Raw genomic sequence first — 13,304 nt, forward strand, 5'->3', positions numbered from 1 at the left:
ATCAGTGGTTTCTTGAACATGACAGTGAAAACAACTTTCCTCCACAGTCATCAGATCTCAATCCAATATAGCGCCACTGGGATGTGCTTTAACAGATGATGCACATGCAAATCTGCAGCAGTTGCATGACGCTGTCATGTCAATACAGAACAAACCCTCTTGGCAAATATTTCCAGGACCTTTATCAGTCTCTGCCGTTAAGAATTAAGGCAGCTCTGAAGACAAAAGGTAGTCCAACGCAATATTAGCACAATGTAAGAAATAAACTGCTGAGTGTAACTTATTGTTGCTTTGTGTATCAGTAGTGATGCTCAATGTGCTACATTTGGTTTTGTTTTGTGATGTTTCCTCTTTTACCTAACATTATCACAGCATACGTAAACACCCAAAAGAGTGTTGCAATTCTGAAACATTTATCAGCTTCCCCTTTCCTATCAACAACCCAGCAATTTCTAAAAACATTAATTAGAGTAAAATTTTATCTACAAGTTACCAAAAATAAACAATGGTTAAAAAAAAAAAGACACACACACACATATATAATACTATATATATTTATAGTCCCTATCCCTAATCCATTTCATCCACTTGTGTGTGACTTCTTCAGTTTCCAACACCAGAGGTTTCCCCAACTAGGGAATGATGGGCCATGAGGTCATTTTCAATATCTAAATTGTCATGGTGCGTACAATTTACAGAGAGATGGGGAATGGCTCCAATCACAGCTTTGTAAGATGGTGAAAGACGTATCCTTAGCCCCCCTCCTTGATTCAAAGATGCTCTTTCCCTTCAAAGGATTTCGTTATACCTAGATGACTGAGCATGTATCAAGACATTCTAAGTACTCGTTCATATTTTCACAATGGCAACACTTACTTTATCTGACTTTACAACCTTGTTCAAATAAATAAAATAAATGGAATCCAAAAATAACAATCCCAATTAAAACTGAAAACAAGGTTAACAAAAGTTAACCTATGATAAAAAAAAAGATGGCTTTAAGCTGTTTGTATGTAATATTTCATTATATATCTCATTGAGACGACAGTTCAGATGGTTTTTTTAATGTACAGTGTGCCTGTCAGACAATGTTGCATCACTCCCTTGCTGGCACATTAGACAATAACGACATGAAAAGGAAGGTTGTGTCTTGCTACTTGCAGCTTATTGGGGCTGCAAACGTGCAGCTGATTTCCTGTGCGTGAAGATAAGGATGTGGTTTAAAGACCAGCGATGAAACCACGGTGGTCATTGATGGTATCTTAGACGTGTTTTTTTTTATTATTGTATCTTAGTTACATAAGACATACATACACTGTTGATTAAAGAGAGAGAGGTAGCTGAAAAAATCAAATGACTGCATGACTCTTAACTTTCATTTCGAGTTTGCTTTTTAAGCTTGTAGTTCACGGAATGTGTCGGACGATGTCGCTGCTCCATCTCCGACGTCGAGACATTAAAAAAAAGAAAAAAAAAAAAAAAAAAAAGCTCCGACTCCTGACTGAATGAGCGGAGCCCCCTTTTTTCTATTATAACAGAGAGGGAATGGGACAGAAGGAGATAGAGGTGGGCAGAGGTGTGACTGAGTGGACAGGCAGAGGCAGAAGGAGGGTCAGAGCCAGCTGGGCATTTGCCATATCTTGGTTTTATTCTGGGTTTTTTAAAGAGGGGGGGAAGTATAACTATAGCAGTAGTTTCGGATTAAATCGGATAGGCTGTTTCTCCAAATTCTTTGGAGTTCTCCTACACTTTCAGGCTGAGCTGTATATTTGGAGGTAGTGGTCTAGGTGGAGTTTTCTTGGCCCTGTAAGAATATTTTATACACATTTATTTCTTTTCATGCATTTGTTTGCGTCCTAACCCACTCTCTAATTTCCTCGTGAGCGTTATTTATTGTTTAATAGCTGTCTTGTTTTCTTCTTAATACCTGACTGCAGCGCTGCTAACTGATTATCTTGTCCTCGTCGCATTTCAGCGCAAACCCACCCCCTACGACTCACGGATTACAATGCAAAGGATTTTGGAGGTTTGGGTCACCTTGGTGACAGTTTCTGCGCTTACCAAATGTGTCTTTGGGGGATACGGGTTCAGCATGTTTGCTGCACAGTCTTCCCCTCCGGACCCGTGCTATGACGAGAACGGGAATCCTCGGAGATGCATCCCCGACTTTGTCAACTCTGCTTTTGGGAAGGACGTGCGCGTGTCCAGCACCTGCGGCACTCCGGCCGCCCGCTACTGTGTGGTGACCGAAAAAGGAGAGGAGAGGAGTAGGGACTGTCACACGTGCGACTCCGGAGATCCCAAAAAGTCCCATCCACCTGCCTATCTGACAGACCTCAACAACCCTCACAACCTCACCTGCTGGCAGTCTGAAAACTACGTGCAGTATCCGCAGAACGTCACTCTCACCTTGTCCTTGGGTAAAAAGTTTGAGGTCACCTATGTGAGCCTGCAGTTCTGCTCGCCCAGACCCGAGTCCATGGCGATCTACAAGTCCATGGACTATGGCAAATCGTGGGTACCTTTTCAGTTTTATTCCACTCAGTGCAAGAAGATGTACAACCGGCAGAACAGGGCAGCAATTACGAAGCAGAACGAGCAAGAGGCGATCTGCACGGACTCCCACACAGACATGCACCCGCTGACAGGTGGGCTCATAGCCTTCAGCACGCTGGACGGCAGACCGTCGGCACACGACTTCGATAACTCTCCGGTGCTTCAGGACTGGGTGACGGCCACGGACATCAAGGTGATCTTCAGCCGGCTTCACACGTTCGGAGACGAGAACGAGGACGACTCCGAGCTGGCCCGCGATTCCTATTTTTACGCAGTGTCGGACCTGCAGGTCGGAGGACGGTGCAAGTGCAACGGGCACGCTTCAAAGTGCGTCAAGGACAGAGAGGGGAATCTGGTTTGCGAGTGCAAACACAACACGGCGGGACCGGAGTGCGACAGGTGCAAACCTTTCCACTACGACCGACCCTGGCAGCGCGCCACGGTTAGAGAAGCCAACGAATGTGTCGGTAAGGGATCCCCTGTTTTCCCCTTCACTCTGGAAATTTTTAAGCATTTATTAGTGCCAAAATAATCGTAATGAGTGTTGTTATCAGTGTTTTCTGCTGTACACACACACACACACACACACACACACACACACACACACACACACACACACACACACACACACACACACACACAATTAATTCTAGCCAGGTGATTATTCGTTTGCCTTTACTTTTGTTTTTCTCACTCCCCTGATAACTAGTCTCTCCAATTTAAAATATCATTTTGCGCCTAAGTCTAAAATGCGTACTTTACGCACAGGGTCATATGGTAAATGGTGCTCCTTAAATTAGAAATAATTAATTTCTTTTTGGCTAAATATATTTTATTGGAGGAAAAGAGGAGGAAAAGGCCTTTATGTCAAAAACAAGCTGAAATCTCAGCACCTGCGCAGTGAAAAACCTTCAAACTAAAACGCCTATATCTTCAAAATACTTTCTTGAAAATTAACCAACTTATTGGTGAATTATTATCATTTATATGGGTATTTATTATACTTTTTATATTCCCCAAACCAAATAAACTGTTGTTGAAACGACCACAGGAAAAAAAAGCAAGATCTATTTTCAGTAGAAATTAGGACTAATTGTTGTTTCAGCAAATTAAAGATTTCGCCAATTTAGTTTGAAAAAAAAAAAAAAAAAATACAAATTACGCTAAAAGAAACAACAATGATTTCTAGGAGGCAGGTGCGCCACCGTGAAATAAAGAAAAAAAAATCTTTTTCTGTTGTTTCCCAACTTTCACATCCTCCATATCAGTTCTGCAAAAACGCACTTTGTCAACCTTTGATCTTTATCAACATCCACAATAAATCCATGAATAGCAAAGAAAAGGCAGGAAGTCGTTTCAGTAAACAAAGTGCGCCTGCCCAAATGCGTGACTGCGTTTTGCCCCGCGTGTTTCCGACTGTAGTAGCAGCTCTAATAGGAAAGGAAACATTGCAGCTGCACAGATACACTGCAGGGGCGTGTTGTGTTTCCATAAGCAGGTGCTATTACAGATTGGACGGGCGATTAGGGCGGTTTTATTGACATTTTTGGCACGTAGAGTATAAACTGCCACTTTAGAGGCAGTAAACTATTCAGAGAGGAGGACAAAGCGCTGGGTAATCTGAAGCCAGATCTCCCCTCTTTTTTTTTAAATTGTAGGGAGAGTGTATTTGCTGCGATGCTGATTATTTCTGAACAGAGAGCAGGAAAGTTTATATCAACAGCTTAAAGCGAAGCAAACCTGGAAATGTAACAAAGTCTCCGACACTGCCATGGTTTGCTCAACCAAACGGAACAAGTGAACAAGTTGTTCCCCTTGGCCTCCGCCTTTCGCCCTTGCAAAAGCCAGCATGTGAGTGTATTTTACTAAAACAAAGGCTTGTCACTTGTGGCATCCATCTCGCTGTCAAGGGGAGGGAGGGAGGGCCCCCTTTACACCACCAACTCACTTTTTTTTGTGCGACTGGTGTCATCAGATAATAAAAAAAAAGCCAGACTGATCATGTCTCCCTAAGAGAAAATAATAAGGGTGTCCTGACACCTTTTGCATGAAAGAAGAGGAGCCAGGGGGAGGGGTTGTTTCCACTGAGCGCTCGGGTCCATATGGTCTGGCGGTGGGGATGCAGAGTTGTGGCGCTAATGATGTGTCTGGATTTCTCCTCCCCGCTGGAGGACATCGCGGTGCTGAGGGAAGAGAGAGAGAGAGCGGTTATGGGAGAGTTGGTTTCACTTATTGTTCAGGACAAAGTCAACTTCCCATGACTTTGCATGCAGGGTCGTCTTCAAAAAAAAAAAAAAGAAAAGAAAAGAAAAGAAAAGAAAAGAAACGCATTTACGTTGGCAGCAGCATTCCTATCAGCTGGAGGTGAACGACTGACAAATTTGACCATAAAACAAGAGGGGCACGGGTCCCCCCTCCTGCTCTTTCCCCCTCTCACTCTCACACCGTGGAATGCGTTTGGCCACCCAGCGTTTCTTCATAACTTCCATATGAAGGGAACGTCAACATTTACAAGGAGACATCGAACGGCTGCAAGAAAACCCCCCAGGACATTCAAAATTACAGTAAAGAGACTGAAAAAAGATTAGAGCGAGACTCAAACTGTCTCTCTATAGTCACGAGGGGTTTTTTTGTTTTTTGTTTTGCACATATTTTATATTAGAAATAAAAAATGCATCATTTATTTTGGTATTGCATTTCTCGCGTAGTTGTTTTTAATCATCTTATTATAAATGGGAATATTTTGCATGTTGGGAAAAAGTATCCACTTCTTTTAAATCTCCGTGCGGCCCGCAGCTATCCGGAGTCATTTAGGTGCCTTTACGATGCGCGACCTTTCAAAACTCTTTGAAACTTTCACCCAATCAAACAGAAAAGGTAAGCAAGTAAAAGAGACGGCCGTGAAAACAAAACCACGCAGGCGCTGCTCTCAAAACTGTGCCGTGGAAAGTAAAATAAATGTGATTTCAAGTCTGACAAAAGCTCTGCAAATCATTTAAATCCGCAATTCATTTTTTAAAAGTGTGTTACACGTTAAAAACTGCGGCATCTATAGTTTTTCTCCAAAACATATTTTTTATTGCGAGCTCTCTGTTTTTAAATTACGTAACAGACACTACAGAAGCCACACACACACACGCACACACACACACACACACGCACACACACACACACACACACACACACACACACACACAGCTCGGATCTTGTTTAATTACTCAGTGCGTGATGATATTTGACCGTGAGCCATAAAGGAATGCATAATGTTGGGAAACGCGCACATATGGTGACACATCAGGCTCTCATGTCCCAGGCAGCTGCTTCATATTCTCTCCGTGTTCCGCGTATATGGCGCTCTGACCCCTGACAGTCAGGCCCCTGCTCCTCTCCGGCCTGAGTGACTGATGGGCTGTGAAGGTGGGGGTGGGGGAGGGGGGAGTGTACTGTGGGAAACTTTGGCTTGCCAAGTGGGTTTCGAGACGAGGTGAAGATGGTCCCTTCACGTGTAATTTTGCACTTGTTCGATTTATGTTTTTGCTTTTGCTGTCGCCCTGCCGTGTGATGCTCTGTTTTTCTTTCTTTTTCTTCTTTTTTTTTTAGAACCTCCGGACAGCTGGAGGTGCAGTCAGTCTCATACAATTTTGAGGTGCATTTTCCTGTAGCTGCTTTTATGTATCTCTAAGTGTAAGAAAAAAAAGTGTTTGTAGGAGAGATTCCATCGAGCAACCCTGTAGTGTAGAAAACGGCGTCAGGCATTCATTAAACCTACACAGATATCTTTGTGAGGAAGAGCCAACCTATTTGCCACCCACAAGGCAGCTGAATTAGGATGTGATTGTATCAGACGGCTGCTGGCTGACTCTGCCAGTACACTCTGTAATAAAGAATCTAAATGCACGTTCACGTATCTTTAAAGAGCCGCCGGGATTGACGGTAAATATGACAGAAGAATTCAAATCAATGCTACAGCTGCCTTTGAAGTGGCTTCTTCTGGTCACATGTATCCCAACAGTCCTCTTAAAGACACTCAAGTACTGCCAACAGCAGCACTCGTTTTTAAAATGCCTTCATCTGAATTTTAAAATCCGTTAAAAATGGATGTTAATGTGCACTTACTGCCAGCGGAAAAGTGGATATTGTCGCACAATATTTTCATCTGGAAGAAGTGTCCGTGTTTAAGGCCATTTGCATTTGTGCAGCTGGGCTGTGCACTTGGATTCAATCGAATCAGACTTTCAAATCAGTCGGGTTATGAGTACCTTGCATGGCAGCAGTTCAGAGAGAAAGAGAGAGAGGGGGGGAGAGGAGACACTGCTGGAGACAGGAGGGAACCAGAGCCTGGCGATACAAGGACACCGCATTTACCATGTGAGCCACTCCACATCTAAAGCCCTGCTTTCATGTTCAGTTTACCGCTGAGCCATGATGATTTCAAATATGGCTCAGTGGCACCACTGACACCGTTTCTGCTGACGGTGTCTGTGCCACCCGCTCCCCGCCCCTGGGATGCCAGGTTAGGCCGGGCCAGGCCTGCTCACCATCTGGGTCTCATTTCAGCTCCTTAGCAGCAGCCCATGTGACGGGAGAGAAGAATTTCTGCAAAGCAATGATGTCATAGGTTTCCTTGTAATAGAAGCTGCATTCGGGTCCCTTCGCTCTCCCTCTAGTCCCCCCCCCCTCCCCATTATTCTCTGGCCTGTCGCTGTGTGGCAATGCCAGGGGGCACAGAGTCAGCTCTTTCTGTTGATTTTGGAAGCTGAGACATATTTGTGTGAGTGTGCATGTGTGTGTGTTGCGGGGTAGAGTGAATTTTCTTTCTTTATTTTTTTTAAGGCAACAATAGCCAGAGGTGACCGCTATTTTTGGGCTTGTTGTTGTTTTGATGGGTTTCATATTTAAATACGCCGTCTTAACAAGCAGGCACAATGCACACTGTATTTGCAGATGATCAGACAGGAAGGTTTTTAGTCCCTCTGATAATAAGTGAAGCGTTCATAAACAACATTGGCGAGGAATCGGGGTAGCTTTAATAGGGATAATGATAATAAAAAACAAAGTAAATGTTTGAGTGAGCGACATGCTCCTGTTGTGGGCAGGATCGCAGGAGGAACAGTCTTTCTCCCCTGGGTTTGAAACAACCTTCACTGCGCCGTGCAAACAGTCTAAAGCAGACTCAACAACAGTAAAGCAAAGTGTCTTTAATAAAGGTGGAATAATGAGAAGAAAATAGAAAGAGATGTTCAATAAAAAGCAGTTAATAGGAAACAGGTGTGCTGCAGGTGAGGAAACACTCGGGAACATTTCTGGCACTGCAGCAGCGTGGAAAGTCAGACACCCTTGACAGAGTCCAACCGGGACCGGACCGCCAGGCCGCCGGACTGACGAGTCTCAGTCATGTAGAACTTGTCAGCGCTGCACGGCTGCAGCTCGGAGGCGCGTGCAGGGAGGAAATCTCAAACGGGGTGACCGACGGGAGAGAAAATTGCAGGCAGTAATGAAGCAATTTATTTCAATCAGTAAAATCAAATGTGAAGCAGACCCGCCTGTGCTTTCCTTATGAATATGAAAAGAAAAAAAAAACTTTATCGGCACAGCTCAAATGACGGACTCCTCTGGGGTCGACCCTAGCAGGAAAACTGGAGACACTCGCTGTGGAAACTGTGACAAGAACCATTATCCATCATTTTCTTTTGTTTTTGGATCCATTTTTTAAAGGCCACTTAACTGCGAGGTTATCTCGAATGATATTTGAACAATTCCAGATTCCTTTGGCATTTGTTGAAGGAAACCCCAAGAACCGAGATGTGACTGCGAAGAGTTAACGCTTATCAGGGCTTTGTTTGCCATGTCTCATCATATATGATGTACTTTTTTAAAATCAGTAATTTAACTTGACAATAAAATACCTTAGAAGCGGGATAAAAAATAATCTTCAGTAAAGAGACTTAGTTTTTCTGTTTTTGAGTCTTGGTCTGCTTTAGACTCCTGCACAGCACTCGTGAAGGTTGGTTCAAACCCAAAGGAAAAGGAGGTTATCCCTGGGATCATTAACAACCCACAACAGGAGCATGCTGCTCACTCCAACATTTACTTTGTTTTCTATTATTATCATAACCATATCATTATGGTTATTCCGCACCAATGCCTTGTTTATGGGCACCTCACTTACTATCAGAGGGGGTTGAACCCCTTGTTAAAGAAAGTCTGTCCTATCATCTACTTGAGCTAGAACTTTCTCACACTTATCAACATTTAAGTAAAAAAAAAGAAAGAAAAAAAATACTTTAATGATCTCAAAATGACAATAAAATAATAAAACTGCACTGAATTAGTTGGACAAATATAACTGTTAATAACAAAAAGAAAAGTAAACAGTCATTTTAAGTAATTTCATAAATAAAAAGAAAATGTTACATTTTCCAACATACTATAATTAACACTCTAAATTTTACTGTAATTTAGCCCCAGGTATATAAACATAATGGACAGTGGATGAAAGGTGGTTGTACCTCTTAGGTTTGACAAATGAAGGCAGTGCAGGAACACCTTAAATCTTCATGTATTCTCACGGCCAGCAGGGGGCGACTCCTCTGGCTGCCAAAAGCAGTCCAGCTCTATAGAGGTTTATGGGAAAACAACCCTCATTTTCTTTATCGTATGAGCTCAGCAAACACTTTCTTGATGAGTTTACTTTTAAAATCTCTAGTTTAAAGTGTTGTTTAATATGGAGTGGTGTTCATTTTGTAATTCATGGCTCCTTTAGAGTCATAAGGGAAGATAAAGCATCTTCTGTATAAGAAGCTTTTAATGAGAGGGCAGTGTCCTTCAGTTTCTCAGTAAAATCCACCCGTTGCTTGTAATGACTGGTTTCCAAAACCAGCATGTTAAATGCTTCAATGCTCAGCTTGAAGATTCACTATGCAGTGAGTGATGTCACAGTACTTCCATCCATCTCTTCTATACAGTCTATGATAAAAGCAAAACATATTCCCTCCAAATATTTTGTATACAGTCCTTAGTCCATATTGCACATGCTCTTTGCTAAAGCTATTTGTCCATGACCATAAACTTAAAAGCATGTTGTGTGGCTGATTAAAGGGAAATCAGTGTTTAGTGTATTGCACTTCATAGACCTTTCATAGACCTTTCTGCTCAGTAGGACTACAACCTACGTTTTTTTTGTAATTAAGCCTCCATGTTAGGTGATCCTTCATGCTGGAGCTGGATATGTAGCTGTTCCAGAAATACATCATTTAGCTCTGTCGCGATTACAAGTGGAGAACAATGCTTCTGGTATTGGCCTTCGCTCTGTCGCCTCCAGTCTGTCTTGCAACATAAGCCTATGTGCCTTTGGTAAGAGGTTTCTCTGTATACAACCAAACCATAAAACAAAGAGATGTATTTGGGGATCTCAAAAAAATCCATGCTCCGCTACAACCCAGTGTCCTCTGGGTAAAGCCTGCATGTTTTGAGGATTTTGTTTTGTTGAGCTCATAATTCAACACAGACACGGCTGTTAGGAGCCAGAAAGGTTTCACTCGGGCTTTTAAGAACATACTGAAAAATCTTGTTCTGCAAAGTTGTGGATGGTGGTTTGGAGAGGTGACTCAGTGTTTCGAGAGGAGTGTGTTCACCCTCGCTTAACGCTCGTATTCTTTACTCAGGAGCTGTTGGACGCCATAACAGCAGTGTCGACTAGCACAGAACACAGAACATGCTGACACCTAGCATACAGATTGCTTTATTATACATTTTAATCCAAAAGTTTTAGCCTCTGTCAGATGACAAGAACCACACGTAGATTTGGACACATGATGGGCTGTGAAAATGGCCCAAAATATATAGTTTCAGACAACAAGTGCAGTTCATCCAGCCGTTCTTTTCCTTTAATGGAATTTATTGCACAGTAGAGAACAAAGTTTGACTCGTGTTGCACAGGTGTCGCCTTCAGCTTGTGTCTCATTGCATGACTGAACTTAGAGCCAAGAGTAACCCTGGCTGAATGATTGTCTCTTAAGCTGATGCTTCACAGAAAGTATTTGACCGGTCAGTCACATGAAACAGTGCAGTGACCACAGCATAAGAGCTACTGTACTTACTGCATTTGAACAAAAACATGTTTAGATAAAGTCCACTTGGTCGGAGATGCACAAAACACACAATTTACACCAAATAAATTACGGAAACCAGACTTGACTCATGCATGTTTGAAATATGATTTCTCATATATAGGTCTCAGCTACCACACAATTCATCCAAAGCATCAAATTGGCAGATATCGTTGGTGGCTTGAAGTCCTGTAAATCAAAGACACACAAACCTCTATTAAAAAGGGCAACAAATTTGTTCAGTGCGAACAACATAATTTTAAATACAAGTGAACCATATGCCACTGTCAGACAGGTGCCTGTTAACAAAAAACTTAAATATTTTCACTTAACTGGAGAGAATTTTGTGTTTTTGTTCTCTCTTTCCGCTGTCAACTCTCATCTTTCAAAATAAAAGCACCCACTTCAAAAATAAAACCAGCAAGATGGATTAAAATCAAACTTCAGAAAATTCGCAGCAAAATGGACAAACATGAAAAACAAGACAAGACATCAAGTATGTTAAAACAAATGACATATGTCAAACTAACTTTAATTTTATTATCCTCCCAGGTTGTCAGCTATGACCCTTTAATGGCTTCCTATTTATGATCAGACATATATAAATTTCAGACCTGATCAGTAGGTCACTGCATGACATACTCCTACTTGGACTCCAATTACACTCACTTTCAGATCCTAAATAATATTATGATTATTATTATTTTAATTCTTCTGTTTATTTGACAACAGACCACAGTGTCAGTGCCACAAGGTGAATGGCGAAGACAGCTCTGAGTGTTTATTTGTCTTCATTCTTGCTCACGTAGCCGAGATGAAATGGATGCACATGTTTGTGCGAATGTGCGGATGCTCGACACTTTGTGTCCATCGTCTGTCTACACGGAGCTGACTGGGGCTTCCAGGGTGGCATCGAGACCACCTAGTGCGTGCACATCGAGCCCTTTTGAGGCGCTGAAGCAGTGCAGCCTGGGAATGATTAATGGGCCAGCGGAGTGACACGCTCCGCAGCTCAGCTTCAGACCCCCAGCCAGCTCCCCTGCTGTGCCGCCACCCGACACAGCCAGCTCAGTGACAACGCCGCTTGTACGACCACACACAACACGCTTCCTCGGTGTCACTTACCCAACTTTCCCCCGGTGCCACCTCCCCCCAACCTCTCCACTAAAAAAAGCATTAAGCAGCTCCACTGTGGAGGAAACGCTAAGCTCCTTTAGCTGGTACCATCCTTCCTGCTGCGCTGTCAACACAGGCGTCTTTTTACTGGAAGACAAAGGCAACAAGTGACAACCGGCTCAGTTATAGATGCCTAACACGTATGGTCATCTGCAAAATGTCTTGAACCCTACTAGAATAGCATTGATAGTAAGTCTTTACTACAGTTTTATGGGAAACCGTCATTAGTTTAGGCCTCACAGTGTGTGTGCCTGATCTCAATAACATCATGTAAATTAAACGTGACTGCTGTTTAAACTTTCACCGCGCATTAGAAATTCCAGCTGCTAACCGCCTCACACCTCTTTTCACTAACAGCAACTTCACTTTTAAACAAAGGATAGACATATTATGCTGGCCTCAAAGAGGAAATAGAGCTGCTGGTCCCGCTTACATATTTATTTTTCCATATAACCTCTGCGGAGGCGTCTCCGAGTGGCCCTGTTGCTCCATAATGGATTTCTACATCCTCCTGTGCTCTGGCCTCATGTCTCACATACCCCAGTGACCAATTCTTCTCTGAAAGAGAATGAGGAACCACTTATTGGATTTGAGGGGATATCCAGCAGGATAGATAGAGAACAGGAAAATTCTCTGGCTACCAGACATCGTTCCCTAAATGACTATAAATATCCTAGGGTTCCACATCTGCTCAAAGGCAGGAAAACCTGGGGATTCATCAGCAGGAACTCTCCCTCTGCTCACTGTGTGTGTGTGTGTGTGTGACTGACGCAGACTGCTTTAGCAGCCTGGGAGCAAGGAATCATCCACAGGCAGAGGATTAAGCCGCCTTCCAGTCTCCTGTAACTCTTCCAGTCTGAGTGGGCATGTAGACTGTTCCCATCCTCCTCTTATCTCTTGTTCAGGTCGTCACAGCTACCGTGGGGCAGATGGCTCACGATGCCTTAACAGGCTCAAGCCAAACAGTAGAAAGTGATTTCCTTCCTCTCCTGATTCGTCTGAGACATATAACAGGCGGTTTCCTTCCATCTCTGCTCACAGGAAAACCTCAGGCGCTGACTGTGCGATCTAAACTCAGGCAACGCCGAACAGCCTATAGCCTGCAAACACCTACGTGTGTTTATTTACACGGATAGCGAGGCAGCTTCTCATGATAGGGAGTTAGAGATAACGCCTTGTATCTGGTTCCCACTTATACAGGCATTTGGGAAAAATGACCTCAGAACAGAGAAACCAAACACCATGTTAGATTTGACCGTGACATACAACTGGTGCAGTACCTGGGCTCTGTTACGGCACCATTTTTGTCTTTTGGCACTAAACATAAGACTTTAAAGAAGTCACAGAAGTGACTGCAAGGTTTCTATTTATTTATTTAAAAATGCATAAAAAGCATAAAAAAGACAATGTAGACACTGATGCAACAGTGCTTGCTAAGAAGTTACAGTCTGTTTGATCTCACAG

General features: G+C 43.0%; 1 protein-coding gene across 1 annotated transcript in view; it reads left to right on the forward strand.

The window, feature by feature from the left end:
* The first annotated feature begins 1,528 nt into the window (after nt 1-1,528).
* ntn1b (netrin 1b) overlaps nt 1,529-13,304 on the forward strand; it is a 49,209-nt gene continuing 37,433 nt past the window's right edge. The window contains exons 1-2 of the mRNA XM_084926704.1: nt 1,529-1,806; nt 1,976-3,023. Of these exons, the coding sequence (XP_084782830.1) occupies nt 2,009-3,023 (1,015 nt within the window). The 5' untranslated portion in view covers nt 1,529-1,806; nt 1,976-2,008. The remainder of the gene's footprint in view (nt 1,807-1,975; nt 3,024-13,304) is intronic.

The sequence above is a fragment of the Perissodus microlepis genome, chromosome 4 (assembly GCF_051167445.1).
Source record: "Perissodus microlepis isolate ML-2025 ecotype Zambia chromosome 4, ASM5116744v1, whole genome shotgun sequence".
In the NCBI taxonomy this organism is placed as follows: Eukaryota; Metazoa; Chordata; class Actinopteri; order Cichliformes; family Cichlidae; genus Perissodus; species Perissodus microlepis.